We start from the raw sequence: 25,237 nt of genomic DNA, 5'->3' as shown, positions 1-25,237 counted from the left end.
AAATGTTGGACTTGAATATTTAAGTGCGCGGCAACTTGTTGCACTTGTCAAAAATCAGCGCAACAGACATGTTGACAGCTAACAAAACCTTGACAAAGTGTAGTCTACATTTTGGGTGCTGCTACAAAGCGCAGCTGCTACACACACACACACAGACAGACATGCATATATAAATACATAGACACGGCTATGTAAAGCGCGCATAACAAACTCACTTTCAAACTTGCACTTTTATGTGCCGAACTGGCGCTACCTGAACACACAGAGAGAGAGAGAGAGAGAGTGCGAGAGCGAGACAGCGCGCTAAAAATCCACCCCTAAAGCGCACCGCAGAGCTTGCCAAAGCTTTTATTTTTGTATCTCAACATGGGCGCAAGCTTGCAGGCATATGCAACAAGCCGAATTGTTTGCCTGTTGTTGTTACTTTAACTGTGTCGCTGTCTGTGTGTGTGTCCGTGTGTGTGTATTCGTACTCATCAATACCAACATTTGCTCAGCTACAGCTACAGCTTCAGCTGTGCTCAAAACATAAACTGCGGCGCTCGCTCGGCTGACTGGCTGCTACTTCACTTATGTTGGACTTTTTGCACACTTGAGAGTTTTAGTTCAGTTTGGACAGAATTGTTAGAGACACAACACGCACACGGGAACGCGTTGCGCGCGTGAGAGCTTAACACAGCAAACGACACACGTCCGCCGTAGATATATAGATACAGATACAGAAACAGTAGCGCACACACAAACAAAAGCAACAGCAAAAGCAAAAAAAAAAACAAGTAAATGTATAAAAAATAATATAAATGTGCTTCGATACGCTACGGACTATGTAATAACTGTAATTTAATCAGCATACGTATCAGTATTCAACAGCAGCTCGCTTGCTAATTCGCACTAAACATTAATGAACACGCATTGATTTCGATTTCCTTTTCATTAATCAGCAAAGCAGCAGCAGCAAAAAAAAACACTCAGCACAGAAAAAAATTGTGATTTATCCAAAACGCCGCAGCCGCCGCAAGCTCTGCAGCTGCTCATGTGTCTATGTGTGTGCCACATTTAATTAGCAGCGAAAATTGCATTTGCACATATTCTGTGTAATTTCAGCGAGGCTTGCATGCTGCTCACCACAGGTAATACTCGTAATTATAAACATATTTTACAGCATTGCATGCCACAAAAATTTTCAAATTCAATTCATTTTCATAAGCCATTTACAATTTCATGTGTCTGTCTGTCTGTGTGTGCGCTTTGCATGCAGCTGTAAGACTAACCAACCAAGCGACTAACTAATTAATACTTGAACTAGTAGTAGCTGCTGCTGCTCTGCTGCTGATAACACGCTCATCCACTCTCAGCACCAAAGCAAAGCAAAAAACATGCACGAAAAAAATTGCAATTTTCCGCTAAGTTTCTGCTGCTTGCAAAAAAAAAAGAAAAAAGTTTCAGCCAAATCAAATTTCCATTAGCAAAATTCACTTTTAGACGCTGGTCAAAGAACTGCAAGATGTTATCTTAATTAAAATGTGTGCTCATCAAAAAAAAAAATGTAACTTCAAGTCGAAGCGAAAGTCAATTGATTTGCCTTAATAAGTCGTGAGTTGCTTTGAATATTTAAGTTGCAGCTCAAGTGCAAAAGTCAGATAAATATCCATTTAAATTAAGGCAAAAGTCAAGCGAAATTATCTTTATTATGTTAGTTCTTAAACTATTGCTGCAATATCAAAACTAAGATCTATATTAATAATCTTTATTTACATGCAGTTATAACACAAGCAAAGCTTTGATAAACGAAATAGAAAACATAACAATAGAGCATTTCAAAAGCTTCTTAAATATGGTATAAAGTAATACTAAGAATATAATTAAATAAATAAATAACAATTCTGAAGTGTATTGCGTACAATTTGAATAAGAAACAAGAATATTTCTCTATTCAAATAGTGAATTTGTATTACTCTTAAGCAATCCTTGCTGCTCATTAAACATTTCTTTGTCTGTTTTGAATTTTTGTAAATATTTTATGCAAATATACATTAATGGCCAAAATACAAATAATACATTTAAGCTATAGATTTTAATCCATGGTTGCCAATAGTTTCTATATTGAAAGGTTACAGCTTAAAATTGGATAGCCGCGATTATTCAAAGCTAGGCTTTAATTTTATATAGCTGAAGCATGCAACAATTTGAGGAAAAAACCATTGTAAAGTTATAAATATTTATGCTTAGTTGCTTAGTTATATGTAGAATGCATTTTTTAAATTATTTGCTTACAAAAATTGTCTAATGTAAACTCAAAGCTTGACTGACTAGCATACGAAAATCATTAGCAATATTTTGGCTACAAATTCCACCTTACTCCGTTAATTTAAGGTTCACATTTAGCTCAAGAAGTATTAAGATCGCTAGACTCATGGGTGTATATAGAGATTAGCGTGCAGTCTATCCAATTATCAACTTGTTGGCTACAAAGTCTCCTTTTAATCAATTAAAATATTTATTTGTGTGTGCCTTTGCCAAGATCTAAGATCGCTTCGCTACGAACTTTAAATATTTTGCATTTACTGACTGCAGCACAAAAGTATGCAACACGTTTATTGTAACAATTAATGCAGAGCAACGAAAGAGTTGAAGAGAGCGGCGCGCCGCTCGCGCTCAAACAAGTTGCCAGAGAACGAGTTGGCGCTTGCTGCCGCTCTTTGGTCAGAGTGTGTGTGTCGCAAGACTCTTTGCTTGGTATGTATGCTGGTTCTTGATCTTATTGTTGCGGCTTACTTTGGCTGTCGTTGTCGTTGTAGTTGTCGTTGTTGTTGTTGTTATTGCAGTCAGTCAGCAGTGTTGGCGGCGATAGCCGTTGCCAAGTTCAGATACAAATATAATATGCGGCGCTCTCGCACTCGCTCGCTCACTGGCTCTCTGGCGCTCTTTTGTGTGTCGCGGCTAGTGCGTTCGCCTCGCCTTCGCAGTTTTAGTATCCCAGAGATTGTTTCTTTTGCTTTTTAGTGTAATTCGTATTGTTTTGTATATTCGTATCGTATCGCAGCGCTTTGCAGCTCAGAGCGAAATCAGTTTGACGTTTTGCTTTGACAGGCAATCGTCGTCGCCGTTGCCGCCGCTGCCGCCGCCGTCCGTCGTCGTCGCGCTCGTCGCAGTTGTTGCTATTTCTCTAGTCGCTGTGGCTGTGAATCGAGATCTCCAAATCGCAGTCACAGTCGCAGTCGCAGTCACAACTCACCGGTAGCCGCTGCCGCAGCGCAAAGAACAAAAAGTAATTTCAGCAAAGCAAAGAAAGAAGAAACAAAATACAAAAAAAAAAAACGTTGAAAATTAAGTAAAACTAGGCGAGCTGAATGGAGTGCGTGTATGTGCGTGTGTGTGTCTCATGTGTGTGTGTGTGCTTGTAAATTAGGCAACCATAATGTGAGCCCAATTGTATCTCAGAGATACACAAGTCGGTCGTTGTGTTATCGCTGCGCGCACTTTGTGACGTCACAGCGCCAGTTTTACTGCTGCTGCTGCTGCTGCTGCTTCTTGCGTGTTTGCATTAGTAGCAGTAGCTATTGTTGTTGTTGATGTTGCTTGTATTATGCTTAATGCATTTAATTTAGTTATGCAGCTTTCAATATATTTTGCGTCAACAACAACAAAAGCAGCAACAGCAACAATAACAACAACAACAAACGCAGGCTGTGCTTCGAACGTGACCTCCGCGTATTAAAATAAATTCTAATTTATGAAGAGAGAGAGAGAGCGAGTGAGCGAGAGAGCGAGCGAGACGAGCGATTGTTGTGACGATATTGCGCGAAAGAAGTATTCGAGTATCTTATAGATACATATATATATATGCATACATATGTGCATAAATCTGTGTCTCTAATGTGCGTGTGTGTGTGTATTTGTTTAATTTATATCTAGAGTCTGATATAAATATTAAAATAAAAACACATAATATATAACAAAAAGAAACAAATTAAATACCAGCCAGCGCCAAAAAGCAACAACAACAGCAACAACAATAAGAACAAGCACAACAACAATTAATTTTTGGTACGTCAACAGATAATGTATATACTTTAATTTAGTTATATATACATATATACACACAAGCATATATTTTATTTTACTTTATTTTCCATGTCGCCTTGAGTTTAATGCCGCCAAGTCATTGTCACACATAAAATGCCCTTCGAAAAAATTCAAAAAAATAAAAAAATAATAATAATAAAGCACAGAACTTATATGTAAAAAAAAAAGAAATACATTAAAAATTTTTAAACTATAAAATTTGTATATTTGTATATAAAATTTTTTAGGCACAATTTTCATGCAACTGGCGTCGCGCACAAAATAATTTTGCTGCTAGATCTGAAGACATAAAAAAGCGCTTAAAGTTGTCTCAGCGATAGGCGGGCGGGCCAATAGACACAATATGTATGTACAGCAGTCTATAGCTATATAGCCCATCGAGTCCATATTCGTCATAAACAATGCAAAAATAAATCGCTTCGCTTCGCTTTTCGTCGTACTTATAAACAAGCCTCAATAAAACTTTTGCAATTTGCGTTTCATTTTGCGTTACATTTTATGCACAAGCTAAAATATAAATAAATTGTTGGCGAAAAAAAAAACTTAACTAATTAATACAAAAGTTAAAACAACAAAATAAATAATAAATCCAAGTCAAGCGTGAGCACGCATGCAAATTTATTATAAATTATAAAAAATATAGATACATTGTACACGATTTTGTAACTACAGTTATGCAAGTTGTAAGCGCCTCAGCGCAGTGTGCATGTTAAACAGACCGCCCATTGCCTATTTAGCTACACACACACACACACACACACACACATACACAGCACATATGCATTTAGCTGTTTGTTCGATTTGCCTGTGTGTGACGCCTTCAACTTTTAGGCAAAAGGCTATGCAACGAGATTTATTACACATACACATACGTATACGTATTTTATTTGCGTATACGTATTGTCAACTTGTAGCTCGTAATGGACAACACTTTGCGTCTTTATCTTTCAGTTTAGTTTCGGCATTTCAAATGCAAATTGCATACAACATTCGCTACATTTTATTTGTACATGCATAAGCATGTCCAACAATATGAATGGACATTCATCATCGACAAGGGCCGTCGCTCTCGCTCTCGATCTCTCTCTCTGCACCCAAGGGCAGACTCAAAAATCTAGCTGACAATTTAGCTCTGACGCACCGAATTTTCAGTTGCTGCTGCCCCACGCACTCACACCGAAGGTCGCACACTCTTTTACACACACACACACACACACATAGGCTGACTAATTGCTTGACTTATGCTAGCAACTAAATTAATGTCCGTCTACACAAATTAATTTGACTGACGTTCGGTTTTATTTATTTTGTTTGCTTTTCTCGATTTATCAATAATCAACTTTACACATAATTTGATATGCAAATTGTGGCGCAGTGAAAATTGTAGCAACTATATAAATATTTATTTAATTTGTGTTGCTGCCTTGTTTGGATTAACTTCATTTTCAGACAGTCACGCTGCTTCAGTCAGCATTTGATGTAGCAAATTTTTAATTAAATTATATCAAAGCAAACACACAGCAAATAACTGAGCAATTAGTAATAAATTGATAAATAGCGTCATAAAAACATAAAACCGAAAATAAATGCGCAATCATTTTATGTTTGTATATATAATTTTGATTATAAGTTTAAAATAAATTCCACAGCATTGGTTTATTAATTAATGCCGCCTCTCTAGCTTTAAGTAGTGTATATAAATAACTCGGCCCCGCAGCATATTAAATCTTTGGCATTTGTTTATGCTAAGCATCAAATTTGACGCTGTTGTTTAGTCAGAAAATTTATATTTTTTATTGCTAGCCAAGGCGTCAAATAAACATAATATGATTCACTTTTGAAAATTTATTGCAGTTCAGCAAGCGGGCGCAGAAAAAAATTAAAAATAGGCAGCGATTTAAACTTGAGCTGCGGATTTATTTAAATATGCATTAAAATTTAGCTTAGGCAATGCAATTTAATTAGCGTGTTATTTTTAAAGTTAAATTCAACAGCTGTAGCTGTGTATTTGTTTAAACAATTGAAATTGCAGCAGCAGCTGCAATATCAACAAGAAATACACAGAAATAAAAGTGTAAACTATTAGATTTGGCATTTCGATAGCTCAGTCATACAAATAAGGTGTTGGATTTATGGCCTACACCCCGCTCAACCCTCCCCGAGCCGCACGCACTGCTTAACATGGCTATGACTGCCTATGACGACGCACCAAACATGCGACGCTCAATAGATTTTAATTTATATTGTGGCACACACACACACGCACAAAGAGAGTGAGACACACACACATGACGCTGATGATGCTATTATACAAAATACCAACTAAGCACCTGCATACTAATCATCTGCCTTGACAGCATGACTGGCAAATTGTGTGTGTGTGTGGCTGCAACAGCCGAAAAAAAAGAGCAGACAAACCACTGCAGCTACGCTAATAGAATTTGATGCTGTTGCATACTAACAGGCGCATGGCCTTGTACACTAGCAATTTATATATGTATGTGTGTGTGTGCGCAAATATCATTAATTTTTGCTCTTAATAGTCAAGCAGCTAAAAATAAGTTTTGTTTAAACTCAGCTACAGACACATACAGTAAACTTTCTATATAAGCAAAGATATACATAAGTTAAGCAGCAACTGTAACAGCAAATTTATTGTTTAAAAAATTCTATGCTATATAATATATAACAATGCAGAACGCATAAGTATTAATATTAAATAAACTGTAAGCAGTCAAGCTATCGAAATATCGAATCGACTTAAGCGAGCCAGAAAATATAAAAAGCAATCGCTGAAAGAATTCCACTTAAAGACGGATTAATCAATTCAAGTATCAAACGACTAAAACAACAGTTGCTTATTTATTTAATGTTGACTATATGCAGTCGATTCTAAAAGAAAAGAAAGACAAAAATGCATTTCAAATTAAATGTGCTTCAAAAGCAAAAATAATTTATAAAATAAAAGTGTTAATCAGACGATTTAACACTCCCAAAACCAATCTAGAAGCTTATCGCATTTAAGAGCAAACGGATAATTTTTAATACTTTTTAAAAATATTTTAAACATTTTCTTTTATTGTCGATTGTTTATAGTTGACATAAAATAAATATAAATAAATAAAATAAATAAATAAAAAGCGCAGTCAGCTGCGAATTAGAGTTAGTTATTAATAGTTAAGTGAACAAGAAACAAGCACAAAGTACTCGAGCAGGTTCAGGTATATACCTGGCAGGATCTAAGTAAGTTGAGCATATGAGCTGTAAATTTCATATTGCTCTACTTTAAACATTAACATGCGGCTGCGCATAATCCATTGGATATTAATTCAAAATAAGGCTAAGCAGCTAGATCAGCAGCCGCGCAAAGCAAATTCGTAATAAAAACATTTTTGATTACAAAGCTTAAATCAGCTTTAAATTTAGAATTCTTTAGCTGCTGTTGAGGTAACTTATGCTACATAGCTAATCAACTTTTTGATGTTATTAGTTGCTTTTATTGAATGCTTACTGTTTTGCTTGCATGTTGATGTCTGCTTGTGGTTATGTTTGAAATTGACTGGCCTTTGTATGCAGCCTGACAGACAGACAGACAGACAGACATATAGTGTGGTTAGAGAGAGAGAAAGAGAGAGAGTGTGTGTGTGTGTGTGCTGCCTTGTTGTGACGCCTTTGTTTTTGCCCACAACAAAGCAACAACAGCTGACAGTTGCTGTTACTGCTGCTGCTGCTGTTGCTGCTGCTGTTGCTGCTGTTGCTGCTGTTGTGGCTACAACAAGTGGCACTAAATGCGGCAGGTCCTTGTGTATGCCTTTTGGCAAGTCAATCAATCTGCTGGCCAAGCAGGATGCACACACACACACACACACGCACACACAGAGAACATAGAAAGCAACTTTGTGTGTGCGCTTTTTGTTGAAATGGGTCGGACATGGCCTGGAACGCATTTTGTGTTGTGTTGTGACTATCAGTTGATTTGACTAGCTGAGTTTTATCTAAATATTTAAAAACTGTTTGGTATTTCTATTTATGTCGCCTGAGAGCGATAGCGGCAACGCGACAACGTCATCAGCAGCAGCAGCGCCTGCTTGGCGTATACGTTATATTTGCTTATGCTGCCTGCTCACGTTTGCCCAACTGCTGTTCATTTTGTATGCGCACACTTCGGCTGCCTTGACTTCAATGGAATACAATAATCATTGCCAATATTGGGCTTTTTATGAATTTATTATAGCCATTTTTTAATTGTCTTTTGTGACTGACTGACTGACTGAGTGTCCATGAGATAACGCTACTGCCATACTTATCAGTGGCGAGGCGTTGCCACACCCACACCCACAGCTCAACCCGCTCATAAACATAATCATAACTGCACCATCTACTGTTTTTTTTTTATTTTATTAACAACGCATCGTAAAACTTACTCCAGTTTCGTCATCTCAATTCTCATTTTGCGCATTCGTTTACCCAGACATGTGATTTATGCTACACCTGAATGATATATTGATAGAATGATGCGATAAAACAAATAGAACTTTCGTTCAATTTATTGCCATTCTTCTTGTCGAGCTAACCGCTTAGATAAAACTTTGCGTTGTGTGAATAATGAAAAATTCAAAACGTCGCAACCAAAACACAAAACAAAACAAACCGATCGCTCAATCGCTTTCAACAGCTGCTCGCTGCTGCTTTTGTAATATTTTCAAGCGCTTGTCATGCAGAACCAAAGCAATTTTCTCATTAATCTTGTAACAATGTCCCAGTCATAACTGCAAATAAAACTCTATTTGCTATATGATATTTCTATATAAAATGATCATGACAGGCGACAAAAATCAATTGCTATACATTAAATGGAATGAGCTACAAAAGTTTATAAATACGCAAATTAAGTGGCAAAGTTTTAAAATAATTTACAAAATTAAGTAACACTAGACTGCAAGAAATTAAAGTTAATATTAAAAAATATTTATAAAAATTGGCAAGCAAGTTTGGCAAATGATTTTTGGCTTAAAAACTAATAAACTTACGCTGTACAATATTAAACAAAAATTATTTAAAGCTGCAGTTTTTAGTTTTAGTATATTAAATTAAAAAATATTTTGACTGGCAGCACAATTTTTTACTATATAAATATAAATGAAACGCTGTAACGTTTAGCTATTGATAAATTGATTTAGTGAACAAGCCGTGATTTATGATGATCGTGCAGTTAAATATAATTGCTCATTGCCTAAGTGGTTAACCTAGCTTAGATTTTTACAGAGAGCTCGAGAGAGCGAGAGACATTCAGTTAACTGGTTTTAGGGTCTAAACTCCAAGCTTCGTACACAGCTGATTTGGCGAGAGATTAGTTATTGACCCGCATTCAATGCAGACGACAGCAAAAAAAAAATTAAATGGAGGTCAACAATTTTAGTTTTATGATGTGTGTGTGCTACGAAAATTTAAATTCAATTATTCATTTGCGCTTTTTATTGCTTTGCAGCTTTGGCTACTTGAGATGTAAACTGTGAAGCAGGCAATCAGTTGAAGCTTGAAGAATGCCGCTGCCAAAAATGTTTCAATTATGTTACGCGCAACAAGCACAGCAACAACAACTAAAAGCCGTAGTAAGAACAACAACAAGAGCAACAGCAACTGCTTAAGCAGCAACTTGCAATTCAAGAGCCAAATCAAACAGCGACCGCAACCAAAACCCAAAAGCCGTAACCAAGCGCAAATTAGCATAGCAACAGGAGCTGTAGCTGAAGGACCACAAGCAACACCAGCAACACCAACAGCAACTTTAACATCAACAACATCGACATGGGCTGTTCACCAAGCTCGTTGCACAATTCGAGAGAACAGGCAACTGCTGCGTCGGCTGCGGGCAGCGGCGCTGGCGGCGGCCCCCTGCCCCCGCTGGATGTCAATGAGAAGGACGGCAGCTTGCTGTTCTGCATCAAATTGCGACGCAGCCGCATGCGTCGCTGCAGCTGCGGCGCCGTCACGCTGCCACCACAAAATGGCGACGGCAGCCAGGGCAGCGCCAACTGCGGCGACAATCTAATGTGCAACCAGGTGCTGCTCAATCCCCAGCAGTCCAAAAACGATGCCGACTACGAGAAGGTAAGTTAGCTATCTAACCAATCGGGTCAATTGATCATTCACACTCAACCCAATCCCCCCAATTCGCCTGCAGCTCAGCACGGGCAAAAAGGATTCCATTGTCACCGTCGCCGCTCTGGGCAACTTTACACACAGCGTCGTTCGACGTGCCACCGGCAGTAAGTAACTTAACTCATTTATATTTATGCTCTGAGTGATGAATTGAAAACAAATGCGGGAAATGCAGAGCACTAAGCCCGCTATTTATATTTTATGTGCGAACTGCTGTGGGTACTTTTTGCATTATCTGATGCTAAAGCTTAACAAATTAAACAAGCGTGTGTGATTAAGAGTTTGACACAGAAGATTGCTAAGCATTTCATAATTTTATTTATTCATTTTTTAAGCATTTTTTGTAAAGACAACTTGAACAAAACTAAAGAGCAGTCTGCTATTTTTTAAATTTGATAAGCTCAATTTTTTTTTTAATTTCTTTTTTTTTTTTTTTTTTATTTATTTATTGAAAGGTTGACGATAAAAGAAAAATTATTACAAAAAATATTTAAAATTAAATTTAAAAGTATTTAAAAATTAAGTTTTTGTTTATAAATCTAATAAGCTTATGGATTGGGAGTGTTAAGCAGACCCAACATTAGTTGCAAGGATTGGGGAACCCTGGATTAGTAGTAATAATGTTCAAATCATATGCATTTAATTAAAGATTTATTATAATTTAACATTTGCTTAGATATTGCTGTAATAAAAATATTTTAGAAAATTATATTGTAGAGCGAATTGTTGTATAAACATTTGTTGAAAAGGAAGGAAGTTTTTAGCAAGCGTAGCAAATTGTAAAGTAAAACTAATTAGCAGCATTTATAATCCACTTATGCATTATAGCTTAATATTTGTTTATATTGAATACATTTCATTCATTGTCAACAAAATTGTTGTAAAAATATTTGATGAAGAGAAATTTATTGTAGAGCGAATTGTTGTAGAAAAATAAGTTGTTGACACTGTTGTTGTAGAAAGAGTAGATAATTTATTTATATAAAAACATTTGGCTACCTTTGCTGTCATTTATTGTAAGCAACTGTTGTACTAAGAGTTACAACAAGCCTTTAATTGATTCCAAAATGTTGTTAGCGAATGTAGCAAACAAAACAAAAGAACGTAAACCGCAATGTTTATCTTTTTTGAATTCTCTTTGCACGTAAACTGCCGGAAGTTGCCCATAAGTCGCCATAGAAAGTGTCGTGTGACAAAAGCTGAATCATATGGAATTATATGCTGCTTAATAAGTGCGTTAATTTTAGGCACTTTCGTTTTTATACAAGTGCCAAGTACGTCAGCAAACTCAATTGCGAGAGAGCATTTGGGCTGCGACGCGACTGCAATTGAGCGTGCTGGTCAGTCCGTCAGTTAGTCAGTCAGTCAATATAGTAATATGAGCTGCTGACAAGTCGGGCCGGCGCTAGCGGTTTGGTCTTTGGTTAAATGAGTGCAGCTGTTTTGCCAGAGCTACTTAAATGTAGTTTTTGTTTTACTGATTTTTTTGTTATACTTTGCGTGATTATCGAATTTAATTAACAGCTTGAGTGCGGGTGGGCAGGCAGTGCGAGGGAGACAGCGCGCACAGTAGCAGCTGCAGCTGTCTGCGGCGCAGCTTGTTACGTTACAAAGAGCGCAACGAACTGAGAGAGCGAAAGCGAGAGAATTGAAACTTGATCGCCAGCTTGATCGGCGTTTATCAGTTGTGTGCGCTCATTCGTGTGCGCGCTCTCTTGCTGAAGTCGCGCTCTCTCTCACGCTCTGTCTCTCTGTGCGCCGCCCCCGCAGGCCTGTCTACAAAGCTGAGCGCTCACTGGCAACAGCTGCTTGCCATTTATGGGGAGTCAGTTGCTTTGAATTGCTGCGCCGTGTCGGTTGTTAAAAATTCGCTTGCGTAACGGGACGACTTAACAAATAAATGCAAACAAACAAACAAACAAATAATAAAATATATATAACAACACAACAGTGCAGCTGTGTGTCTCTGTGTGTGTGTGTGTATCAGCTGTTCACAGCATAATAAAATATACAAAACACTTTTAACGACATATGTGTATATATGTATATTCAACTTGAAGTCGTGCGTTATGCAAATTGTGTTAAAGGCGTTTGTGCTAAAAAATCAAATTTATTTGCAATTCGCGGGTGTGTTGCAGTTGCTGCTGCATTGTGTTGCTGCTACAAATTTGGCAAGTGATTGCAACCAGGCATTTGATCAGGGCCAACCAGTTGAGTGGCACAAACCAAAATCGAACGCATTTCAAGCGACTTTTGTAGCTGCAGCTCATGTGGAAAAATACAGCGCAAGCCAAAAAAATACAAAAAAAAAAAATCAAATAAAATCACACACAAGCACCACCATAAGCCAAATGTGTTAAAAATCAAAACAAACTTCACAACTAAGTGTGCCAGCAATATCAACAACACCAACAACAACAGCAACAACATTTAGTGCAAACTGTGAGCTTAAAAAAAAATAAAATTCATTTAGCGCTGCGTTCTAGAGTCTTGTATCTCACAACTGCTTGTATGTATCTAGATAGACATGTAGACGTATTTCATTCTTGAATTCCACAACTGCATAAGCCAACAACATGCTCGTTGTTTTTTTTTTTTTTGTTTTTAACAATTTAAGCGCAGATAAAAAAGATTCACATGACTTGACTGGTTTTGGTGCTACACGCGACTCAAATGTATTAAATATTTAAAGCAGCATAGCTTGTATGTGTGTGTGTGTGTGTGCGTGTGTTTGTTTGGCGTTGCCAGAGTGTTGCACTGATCAGCAATAATTATAAAAAAAAAAGTGTTGAGCTGAACGCCCACGCAGCTGGCGCCAAAAACATCAATCAAAGCAAAATACACAAAAGCGCGTAAACTAACAAGATGTGAAAATGAAAACAAAACAAAACACAGACAGCAACACAGACACAAATACACAGACACAACAGTTAGCTATCGATACATTATGTGCGCCTAATCCCGCGCTAGATTTTGTGGCAGGTGTCAAGTAGCCAGCCCGTGGCAGTGGCAACGCGGCACGCTTATCGCCAACTGTGCGCCTTACTTTAATTTTTAATTACAAAACATTTGTTGCTGCTGCAATTGAAATGGAAATTGAATTTAAATTGATTGCATTATTCAAGCACTTGGCGCAAATCTCACTTAACTTCTGGCATTAAGTTTAAGCTTATATGCTCATTAGACACACACACATGCACACACATATGTGAGTACCCCCCCACTCCGCTCCGCTTAGCCAGCCACGTGAAGCTTTTCACAAATATTGCGCGCGTACGCGAGATTAGATTAAATTTCGACGTCGCAGAAAGCGCAATAATTTTCGTTTCGCAAAAAAAAAAAAATGAATAATAATAAAGTAAAATACAATATGCTTGCTTGTCAATATGGCGACTGGTCTCTGTCCATGCCTGCCCGCCCGCTATCAACAATGATGTTGATGATTCTCGATCGGCGCTAGATAAAGTCGCGCTCCAGTCGCTTTTCGGCTGCGTGCCCATAAACAGGTCAACAGCAAAGCGCTGCTCTCAGTCTCTCCACTGAGAGCGTACTCGCTCTCTCTCTATGATTAGCAATGTGGTAGCTACTACAACTTGGTAGTACCCACTAGAAGCGCTCAGCTCTAGATGTAGATTGTGCACGCCTTGTGGCTTTTTCTTTCAGTCTACTTGATTATTTGTTTATATATACATAGCTAACTATATATACTATGGAGTACAGTAGCCAATCTGTATAAGCAACAGTCACTGAATTTAAAATAAGCACAAGCTTTGAATCAAAATATTGCAAGCAATAAATTTTTATACATTGATTTAATAGACTTAAGACTAAATATGCCAAACAATAAATTCTTAGCTGCTTGCTACGCTTTCAGTTAATTACTTAACTTAACTAAAGTATATACAGATTTCTGTGCAGAAGTTCTGTCATTTGTTTTGTTACTTTAGCATGCATTAAATTATTAAATCATTAGCAGCGATGCAACATATATTAGACTCTAAATAAGAAATTAGAATAACAAAAAAAATCAACAACAAGACCTTTGTTGCTCTGGCTATACTAATTGTACCATAGAATAAAATTCTAGGCTACAATTAAAAATAAATAAATATTAGACTCTAGTATTAAGTCTATCAAACAAAATCTTAATAGACGCAGCACTTATAGAAGTTTAATTAAATATTAAGTTAAGGCGATAAGGAGTTGCAACGTTGCTATAAAGAAATGTTTAAAATGTAGTCCTTGTATTCAAAAGAGAAAATTCGAAGCTGTTTTTAAATTGATTTAAAATTCTGCAACACTCCCAAACAAATCGCTATGGTCGCTATATATTTTTTAATATAATTAATTCGCTGTATTTTTTATCAATGAGAATATTGAGCTGCTTGTATAAATATTGAGTTATTGGCAGCAAATAAGTTGCTCATAACAAAGCGTATAGAATATTGTATGACTGCGAGTGTTCACTGTACTTGTGTGCAGTATCTGTGACTTTTATGTGTGCGTTGCCTAAACATCTGAATACTATGAGCAAACTTGGCTGATATTATCTTATCAAAAATTAATTGGTTGCCATGACAACATTCAAGGCGCAAAAAAAATATATATATATGTAAGCCCATGATCGGCCAATGACATTTCAAATATGCCCTGCAGTCGCCATTATAGTAGCTGAGGAAATTCTATTAACACTTGTCAAAAATTCTTTAGCAGCTGTTTAGAATTTCGTCAGCTGCTTTTAGCTTGTGCTAATTTTTAGGCGGAAATTGTTGCAAGTTTATTAGTGCTGTGTACCCTTGAGAGGCGGGACACTAGAAATACTTTGCATGTTAATTTGTAACATCCGCTCCAAGTCTAATAATATCACGTTTTAATAAGCGTACTACGTGTAAAGCTCCTTGGCTGCATTTTTAGTTGTTATTGTTAATAAAAATAAAGACAGCAAAGGCATTTGAATAATTTAGCAGTTGCAATTGAATTTTAAAATTATAGACAGTCAATGTTTGGGCTTACAAATTGGCAATATTTTAGCTGTAGTAACTGCGCGCATTACGTGCAACAGTTTATGGCCAGTTACAGTTACAGTTACCGACCTACCAATCGAGCGACCGACTGTTTGAGCTGTAGCGCACTTGTGTCTGGTCGCTTGTGGTTTCAGAATCCGTGCGAGAATTATCATCTGGCAAACAGTTTTTCATAACGGATTAGTGCGGACGTTTGCGCGCCACAACTTGACTCTAGTACATTTTCCATTTCCATTTAAAGTTAACGCGCGCTCGCGCTCGCTCTCGCTCTCGCTCTTGCTCTTGCTCTTGATGTTGCTAAGCATTTTTTAATTTAACTTTTGCAGCAAGCAACAAATTCAAACAAATTTCAAAAATAAAAAGAGCAAAGTTTTGCGCGCTTGTGTGCGTGTGTGTGTCCTGTTTGCAAAGCAGTTAAATTTTTGTATGTAGTTGCCACAGCCGCCATGTTGCAAGCTACGTAAATAAGCCCAAGTGCTAATCGATCAAAATCAAGCGCACCTTGACGAGCACACACACACAGAGACAAACAGACACACATACATGATACAGATGCACGCACTAATGAGCGTTTAAGTGTGCGTGTGCGTGTGTGTGTGTGTGGTAATATGAGCTTTAATGTGAACAAGTGCTGTAAGTATTTGCCATACGAATTTTCCATTTCCATTTCACTGCCACTTTAACATGCGCAGCTCCTAGAGACTTTAAATCTTAAAATGCTTAACTGTCTTTGTTTGCCTGTCTGTGTGTGTGCCCCAAATAGTTGGCTGCCAAATGTTTGAGCGCAAATTAAAACACAGCCGCCTGAGTACTTCCAAGTATTTCAGCCTAAAATAAAGCATAAAGCCAAAGTCTATTGCTGTCTCGCTTGCGCAGCACAGCCTGGGCCTGTTGCTGGCGTCAGCGGGCGGCTGCTGCTGCTTGCGGCTTTTATCTAAACAATTTATCGATTTTCGTTTAGATTACAACGCGTACCGCTAGCCAAAGCAGCCAACTGAGGCCAAGCGGTCGCTCGTTCGCTCGCTCGCTCACTCGCTCGCAGCTAACGACGATAAGATACACACACACACACACCACACACAGACACAACATATATTTGAATATACGCAAATATTTTCACTGCTCCATATAATGTATATACATAAAAATGATATGAATAAGTGTAGCAGCACTCGCAGCTACAAAACTTTGCTTGTTTATGTTTTTTTTTTTTGTGGTTTTGTTGCGCTGTGTTAATTTTCTATACTCAGTAATATGCAAGCGCAAAAAAATAATTAACAGCAGTCTAAAAAAATACGTATATGCAATTTAATAACTTTATCAAAACTGTAATTAAATTTCTAAGAATTGTAGCGAGCTTTGCTTTTGCCAATTTATATTTTAGGCCATTAATTATTCCTAGATAAAGCTGCTTTTTAAAACTTCAAAGCGCACTTAAAGCTTAGCGCTTATATTTATAACTAAAGCTATATCTATATATATATTATAGCATATTGTTATGCATGTGGAGCAGGTTATCATTACGCACTAATTGTCTGAAATCAATGTCAGCATATATATGTCTATATACATAGTTCACGCAGATAAACAGCGCGCTCCAATAGCTATAAAAATACAAACACACACACACGCATACACATGCGTGTATAAATGACAACAAATTAACATAGTGCCACGAAAATAATCAAAAGCGTTAATTATGCTGGAATATTTGTAGTTAAAAGCAACAACAGCGCGCAAAATAAGCAAAAACTTTGTAAGCCGCAGCGCTTTATAAATATATTAAGCATAATATTAAAACAATGATCATATCTAGCCAGCAGCGGGCTAAGCTGCCAGCTGCAATGAATGAAGAAAGTGTAGAGAGTGTTGAGTGCAATTGCGAGGCGGCTGCGTCGCCAGTGGGCGGGGCAGCGCTTATACTTAGCAGAGCCAGCAGACAACTGGAGGCAATAGCAGCAGCAACAACAACAACAACAACAAACGCAAGCAAAGCTTCATTAACGCGTCCGGCCTCCGAGTCTGAGCTGCTTGTGGTTAAGGGTAAGAGCACCCCACACCTCCCTTCCTACTCTATAGACAGTCTGACCTGTTGAAGCGCTTTACTGCTGTGTGTGCGTGTGCGTGTGTGTGTATAGTAGCTTGAAAGTATGCAGCGCATTTGTCATTTCAACACGCAGCGAAAAAACTGTAGCATGCTTTGCAGCGCATTTAAATATTTACATTACTTATACGCAATTTTTTTGTGGTGGTTTCTCTTCTTCACAGGCACTGGCACCTCTGGCACTAGCTCTTCAGGTGGCGGTCGTCCTGGTCATCGTAAATCTTCACTGGCACTGGCTCTAACGCCCGAGGATGAGCCAATGGATGTTTATCAGGTGAGTGCAAGAAATTTTCCATTGCTGTCCCCCTCGCGCTCCCTTCAGTTTTGTTTGATTTCATTTCATATTTGATTTTTAGCTTAGCTGCCCCCTGGGCTTATATTGTTGGTCTTGCTCTGCTTCACAATTTTTGGCTGGGCAATTTAGCTTGAAGGCGCACATGTTACGTCTTTGATAAGATATCTAATCAGAGCGCTCTCTATATGTATATATATAAGTGTGGCTAATATATGCACTCAGTTACAGCTACTATATATACATATAGGTTGAGCTGAGAGCGTTGCGCGCTGTGAGTGTCACATAAACAATGTGGCGCGGCCAGAGAAATCAAATCAATTAACATTGAAGGTGGGAAATCAAAAAGTAAAGAAATAGATTAGCCCCCGAAACCCGCCGTCAATCGTCCGTGAGCTTGTGAGCTCTACACCGCCAGCCAATTGAGTCAGTCGCCGTCGCAGTCGCACACAGTCCGCACTCGCGTATCGTTACTATATAGACTATATTTTCTTTATAGACAGATCACGCATGAAATCGTTTGCTTTGTTTCGCAAACAAATTTGTAACTTTAATTGCTGAGAATTAAAAGAGAAAACAATAAACGAAAAGCTAAGCAACATGGCTTAGTCTTTGTCTGTGTCAGCGAATTTAGTTAATCTTATTTTTCTTATGCATAATTAAAGCAGAATTTTATGTGTGTGTGCTCAAGTGCTCAAGTGTTATTGTATAATTAGCAGTATGCGCAATTGTTTGCCAAAAATTGCGAGTGTTTTTCGCAGTAAATCGTCAACAGCAGCAGCAGCAGCAGCAGCGACAAAAACTCATTCAAATGAATCGGACGCTGAGTCTGATACTGAGCAGTATGAGGCAACAAAAGCTAAAGTGATGAGGGAAACTGATCAATTGCTTGATAATGACAATAAAAAATTGCAGCAATGGCAAGCAGCCAAAGCGTCGACGACGACAGCAACAACAATCAGCAGCAGCAGCAGCAGCTTCTGTGCTGCTGACGTCGCTGAGCAACTGATAAGCTCTGTGGATTTAGAGCCAAATGGCAGCATCCGTTCAAATTTGACAGCGGAAATAGCAGCCAAGGTGGTGGCTAGCAAAACGCCCGAGCAAATCGAGCTGGAGGAGTATGAGGCGAATGTTGCTGCTGAGGGCGAGGATATTATGACGCCATTGCCACGCCAGGCAAGGTCAGCCAGCAAGGCCTTTGCTGCTGCTACAGCTGCTGCTGCTGCTGCTGCTGCCAGCATCGGACGTAATATGCAACCGGAAATAGTCGAGGCCATACGCAGCCTGGACAATCAGGCACTGCGCCTAAACAATCTCACGCTCGAGGATAAGCAACAGCTGACGTCGGCGCCCACAATTGAGGAGCTGCCTTGCGATGCGGTCGTGCTGCGGCCCCCCAAGGCCTTTCAGTTCGATCGGCAGTGCCGCAGCCTCTACGAGCGGCGACTGCACAAGGGGCCCAAACTGCATCTTTGGGTGGGCACCGCTAGCTCGAGTGATAGTGAAGATTACAAGCAGTTTCAGGTATTGGACTGGACTGATAACTGTTGTTATTGTTAATGTTATTATTGAAACTACAAATTGACATTTGTTGCTATTATCAGTGGCATTAAACTAGTTGTCTTTTGTTTACCGTTAGCATACAAAGCTAACTGAAGTTGATGAATTACAAAACACACACACACACACACATGTGCTTGACAAATGGCTGACATAATTATTGTCACATAAATTTTAATTTTAATGAACACTGCGCAACAAGTAAAGCAAATTTATGTGCATATTAGCGCTAATGAGCGTTTGTCAATTAACCGCTGATTTAAATCGACGTAGGATGCGAAAACAAATTCAATTAGTTACACTAAAAGCTTTGAATAATTTTGAACAAGCGACAGTTTAGCTAAAGCTTCAAATATAAATTAGTAATTTCAAATAGGCGTTCAATTGTACTAATATTTTATTTTATATGTCAAAAATATTATGAAGCGCTTTGTTTTCGTTTATCGTTTATACAAATTCAAAGTATAGAGAAAGTAAACTGAAATAACTTTATAAATATAAATCATGAATTGCTTTCAATAAGTCTATAGCTGAAACTATATTTTCAATTAAAATAAAATAAGTGACAACAGGCAGCTTATCGTTGGAAAATAATTTCTTCAAATAAGTAAAATACTTTTCATGATTTTTATTACCAAAGCCATAATTTAACAAAAGACTTGATTCACTAATATTATATAAAAAATACTATAAATTCAGCTAGCTTCATAATTTATAGTAAATCTTTTGATTTACTTAAAGTATCAATAAGTGACAAGCTGCTTTGCTATTTCTTTAAATAAGTAAAATACTTTTGCACATAAAACTTTAATAAAAGAGTTGATACAACAATATTATTGTATATGTATAATACTATAAAATCAGCTAGCTTCACAATTTATAGTTAATCTTTTGATTTACTTAAAGTATCAAAAGCTTTGCTTACTTTATGAGCCGTCTAATCGCATGATAATAAAATATTTCCACTTCAAATTCCATGCAATGCTCCCAAGCTATAAAATATATTTCGCTTATGCACATACAAAGGCAGCTTGAATGTATATTATTTTTATTGATTTTCTAAATCATCGATTAATATTTATTATGCCAAAAAAGACGTTTATAAATAGTTTGTGTGTAAAAAACAAATTTTCGTTTTCCTTTTGATGTCAACTTGTTTTCCATTACCGCATTGACGCGACATAAGCAGACTATATAAGCCAGCTAAAAAATTGTGTGCAGTGGTGTGAGTGTGTGTGTGCTCCCAGATTTTCACATATCGTATGCATTCAGACGAGAGCATAATAAATCTGCAGAGCAAGTCACAAATACACCCCAGTGAAATTTCCATCAGGCGCAAGCAATTTTATTTTAATTTATCATCATTTGAGTGACGCACACACACACACACATACATGTCACGCATACGACGAAGTGAAGCCAAGTTAAGCCCTCTTATTCTGCTGGCAAAGCCAAAGCATTGTAGATTTTTATTAAATTTTACACGTTGTTTCACCTGCGCTCGACTCTCGACTCTGCTGTTGTTCACCTGTTGGTTTAATCGTGCTGACTGCTATCTCTCTCTTTCTAACTCTCTGTTGCAGCGAAATCTCGTGGACTTGAAATATCCAACCGTGCTGCCACCGAATCCTCAACTGAAGGTAAGCCTGGCACGTGCCAGCAGCAGCAGCAGCAGCTTTAAGTCTCTGCTTTAATGCTCAATACTCAATTACAGGCGCTCTTGGTGTTTCACAAAGCGGACAGCATCTGCGAAGCGGTCACCTTGGCCTGCCAGCGGCATCAGCTCGATGTGACGCTGGTTAAGTCCAAGGATGAGGCGCTGGACACGCTACAGAAGTCATACGCCAACGCTCAGTGCTATCATCTAATTATAGTTGATGCGCGCTCCACCAAAGGTCTCGATGCCGAATACATAGCAAGGTAAGCTACACATTGCGTATACGCTAAGTAAGCACAACTTAACACTCAACTCAACACACACACACACAGATCAATACGCACCACACACGGACATCATTTGACGACAATAATTGCAGTTTGTAAGAAGAGGTAAGTGTTGCAAACTTAGTGTGAGTGTCGCATTAAGCTTAATTGACTTTTTGCAGTTTCTTTGAGAAAGATGATGCGCTAATTGCTCTATTGGACGCTGGCGTTAATAGAGTAAGTTACGAGTTTAATTACGCGCACCTTTTAATCAATCAAAGTGACTACAATTTGGGTTCTTACGCTTTTAGTGCATTGCCGAGACCACCAACCTGGCCATGTGCAGCGTCGAGCTTAAGCAGATACTGCACTCAATCATAAGGCCAAACAATGTCATGTCCACTCAACAGGTAAGAGCGCAAAATGCAATCAACTTAATGCGCAGCTCTCCAGAGAGAGAGAGCAGAGCCTTGTGGCAGCTGCCGCACGAACGCAATAATTCAATTAAATGGCGCACGTTGCAAGCGCTTTAATCAAATTGTAAATATAACCACAAGCAAGCTTAAACTCTTATGCTCCACCCCCCCACCCCCACCCACTCTTTAGGCACTCTATACAGCGCTGCATCGACTCAAAGAGGTGGTGCTCATCACAGACGACGTGCTGCGCATTCAGTACGCGAATCGTGCCACCGAGCGCCTGCTCAACATGCGACTGGTAAGTGCCACCCACTCGCTCTAGGCTTAATGCATTTATGCTTTCCTTTCCACTCCCATGACAGGATGAAATCATTAGCAAGCCACTGGCGGACATCTTCGTTTCGGATCTGTCCACCATCAGCGAGCAGGGCAAGGGCATTAAGGAGTTCGATGGCATTCTCACAGTGCGTCGCAAGAACCAGGAGGGCATACCCATGCATGTGCGTGTGGTGCCTGTAGCCTGCATAGGCAGGTGAGTGAACCACCCACCCACCCATTCAGTATTGTAGAGACTGCAGCTCTCTCTCTTCTACATACTCTAGCGCACCCACGCATCTTATATTCAACTTTGATATACCTGGCGGTGGCATGGACTTTATTGCAACGCTGCCGCAGCCGAAGGAGGCGCCAAGAGGCTCCCTGCATTCGGTGCGTCGCTGCAGCTTCGATGTGCGCTCCATTGCCTCGGACGGATTGCGACGCACTAGTCTGGCCAAGCTCACATCGCTGCCGCTGGAGGCGCCCATAACCAAAGTATGACTCCACTTAGTGCGCCCAATTGGTTTTGACTAAAAACTATTGACCCTTAACCCCCAACGCTCCACATACAAAACTTGATCCCAGATCCTAATCCATACGAACGTTTCTTCTTGTGCTCATGCCAATGCTAAATTGTGGTGCGTGTATGTCAGTGTGTGTGTGTGTGTGTGTGGTTATGGTGTGTGGTGTGTGGTGTCTGTCTTAATGTTTTGCCTTGTGGGCACTTCAGCACTTTTAGCAGCAGCAGCAGCAGCAGCAATTACCAAAATAAACATATTTGCAATCACCGAAAATCTCTCACACACATACAAACAAACCAACACACACACACACATACATACATAGTAATGCATAAAAAGCAGTTTAGGTATTTGCTTAAAATAGTTTGCATAGCAAATTTGAAGCATTTCATGTGTTCAGTCTATAAATTGCAAAGCCCTGGAGTTTAAATTCAATAAAAATCAAGAAAGCTTAAGCAATTTAATTTTACAAAAGTTGCTTACAATGCTTCAACGCCTTTTATTAAATCCAAATTATTTGTATAGCAGCTTAATCTACAATTTTTAATGCATATTTAGTTTATTAATTTTATATTCAAGCTACTAGCAATAGATGCAAAGTCAAAAGTAAAGCTTTATTTTCGCTTATTACAAAAGCCAATTATACTTTTATTTATATTTCAACTATTTAGACAGGCATATATTCTATAAAATTTTAAACTAAAGCTCGCATAGTAAGCTAAAAATTAGTTACAATTATTTTTGACTATGTAATTACTTTAGTTACCCCCCCTAGCTATTTTGTTCGATTTAACTTTCAACAAGTTCGCCCCACGCCCTTTGCACAACTCCAAAAAAAAAAAGCTACACACAGACACCCCCGAAGCTGCTCCTAACTTACTAAAATTGTCCTTTGAATTGAACGCCACTAATCCCCCAACTAAAGTTTCTAAACTGACTAACAAACCGACAACAGTTTGTTTGTTAACAAAAACAAATTAATTGCACTGAACTAAAACTATAGTTTTTTTAATATGCTCTTTTTTCTCTTATTTGTTATGTTCTCTTTTTTACTTTTATGTTTTGTGTGTACTTGAACAATGAACCAACTAATATATATGTATGTTCAATAATCATTCGATATATATATATATGATATATATATATATGAAACTGGTTCCGTTCGCTCGCACATTCGTTTGCTGCTCGCTCGTTTTGTTCGCTGCGCGTCGCTTGTTACAAACAAAATAAACATAAATAAATATTAAAAAAAAACAACAACAACAAACAAACAACAACAAATACAACAAACCAATGCAACAACATAAAAATAAACTGCGCTCACGCACTTTAGATAATTAATTTACTATCACAAGTACAGGATAATTGTTCGGCAGACGAGGCACGTCTCATAGACAAAGTGCTGGAGTTTCTCAAGCGCGAAGGACTCTACAGTCCGCAAATGAAAGAGATACGCACGGATGATCCCATTGCCACCGATCTAATTGGCGCTCTACTTACGGTAAGCAAAGTAGCTGCCAACTCGAGTTCCCACAATTCATTTGATATGTTTTATCTCTGCTTAGGGTCCCAGCGTGTACTCGTCGCGTCGCAGCTCGAATGATTCTATTATACGCAGCGGCAACTCCACGCGCACCGCCACCATTGTGCCCGCCAAGATGAAGGTTGGTATAATAACGAAAAAAAAAAGGAAGTGTAGCTGCTGCTGCATCGAGTTCATTCAAATTTACAGCGCGTTGCTTTCATTTAGTACTAAACTTTTTAATGTCAATAATATTAAACTGCATGCTCATGTAAGCTAATTGGGAAATTGTTAAGCACAGTAACTGATTGAAGTTTAGTTGTAAATTACACTAGGCAACAAATTGCAAGCAAATATGCGTTGGCAAATCTTTTTATCATTTGCTTATAGATTCAAGTCGATATACACTTTGACATTTTTGTACAAAATGGAAAAAGAGTATTATGAAGTTGTATGTAACAGGCAGAAGGAGGCATGTCAGACCCCATAAAGTATATATTCTTGATTAGCAAGACAAACTGAGTCGATATAGCCATGTCCGTCTGTCCGTCCGTCCGTCCGTTCTGTATGAAGTGCGTGTTTCTCAGCAACTATAAGAGCTAGAGCAACCAAATTTGCTATGTATGTGCTCCTATATGCAGAACACTACGCTTTTATTATTGTGTTTTTTTAATTTCTTCCCCCCTCACCCGCAAATTGAAAAAAAACAATATAAGACAGTAAAAAAAAAATTTAAAAATCTGAAATAAATCACAAAATTGCCAAGTCAGGCTTTCGACTGATTGTGCAAATTTCACAGCGATCGCATAAATATTTTAGCAATTATTTTCATTTCAATTTTCTATATAGACAGCGGGGTGCACGTGCCGACGTGCTACAGCGAAATCGAACTATGACTTTAGTTTGTCCACTTGTTTATTTTCGAGTATTAGCTGCATATTTAAAATGTTAAGCTTTATGCTAAGTAGCAACAAATATTTCATTTTATTTTAAAATTGCTGCAAGCTGTAGCTTAATCTTTAATTTAAAGCATCTGCAAATACTTTTTATAGAAATTTTTAAGAATTTCATTTGATTTAATTGTTCTGCTGCACACTGGGTCCAGTTGTATGGGGAGAGCGGCCAAAAATACTTCTAGTAGGAGTAGGGGCTTGAAACTTGGCACAAATTTTTTATTAAATTCTAGTAAAATGTTGTGTAAAAATTAGCTGGATCGGACTACTATATTATATAGCTCCTATATAAACAATCATATTGAAAAATGTTTTTGTATGAACAACTTTTTTCTTTTACATTGCATTGCAAA

At 38.2% G+C, this 25,237-nt stretch overlaps 1 protein-coding gene across 8 annotated transcripts; it reads left to right on the top strand.

Moving 5' to 3' along the window:
- The first annotated feature begins 787 nt into the window (after positions 1 to 787).
- On the top strand, positions 788 to 24,458 carry LOC108596919 (high affinity cAMP-specific and IBMX-insensitive 3',5'-cyclic phosphodiesterase 8). 8 transcript variants are annotated; one of them, XM_017983133.2, is made up of 14 exons: positions 788 to 1,130; positions 9,575 to 10,197; positions 10,271 to 10,355; positions 17,541 to 17,650; positions 20,812 to 20,868; positions 20,943 to 21,148; positions 21,218 to 21,277; positions 21,334 to 21,388; positions 21,463 to 21,561; positions 21,758 to 21,868; positions 21,933 to 22,102; positions 22,173 to 22,383; positions 23,743 to 23,910; positions 23,975 to 24,450. In XM_017983133.2, exons 2-14 carry the CDS (start codon positions 9,895 to 9,897, stop codon positions 24,209 to 24,211), a joined length of 1,872 nt encoding a protein of 623 aa, XP_017838622.1. In that variant the 5' UTR covers positions 788 to 1,130; positions 9,575 to 9,894; the 3' UTR covers positions 24,212 to 24,450. The 8 variants fall into 8 exon arrangements, with proteins under 8 accessions (XP_017838622.1, XP_017838621.1, XP_017838624.1 ...); XM_017983132.2 differs by lacking the exon at positions 788 to 1,130 and adding an exon at positions 4,008 to 4,047; XM_017983135.2 differs by lacking the exon at positions 788 to 1,130 and adding an exon at positions 4,008 to 4,047 and having other exon boundaries at positions 23,770 to 23,910; positions 23,975 to 24,449.
- Positions 24,459 to 25,237: the final 779 nt, after the last annotated feature.

Source organism: Drosophila busckii, chromosome 2R (genome assembly GCF_011750605.1).
Source record: "Drosophila busckii strain San Diego stock center, stock number 13000-0081.31 chromosome 2R, ASM1175060v1, whole genome shotgun sequence".
Lineage (NCBI taxonomy): Eukaryota > Metazoa > Arthropoda > Insecta > Diptera > Drosophilidae > Drosophila > Drosophila busckii.
This window is presented reverse-complemented; position numbering and strand designations above follow the sequence as displayed.

Excerpts from the sequence above, each read along its gene's own strand:
- LOC108596919 (XM_017983130.2), top strand. The coding sequence starts at position 18,389 with ATGCGCAATTGTTTGCCAAAAATTGCGAGTGTTTTTCGCAGTAAATCG. Across the intron at positions 21,562-21,757 it reads ATGTCATGTCCACTCAACAG|GCACTCTATACAGCGCTGCA; the intron begins GTAAGAGCGCAA and ends CCCACTCTTTAG. Across the intron at positions 23,911-23,974 it reads TAATTGGCGCTCTACTTACG|GGTCCCAGCGTGTACTCGTC; the intron begins GTAAGCAAAGTA and ends ATCTCTGCTTAG.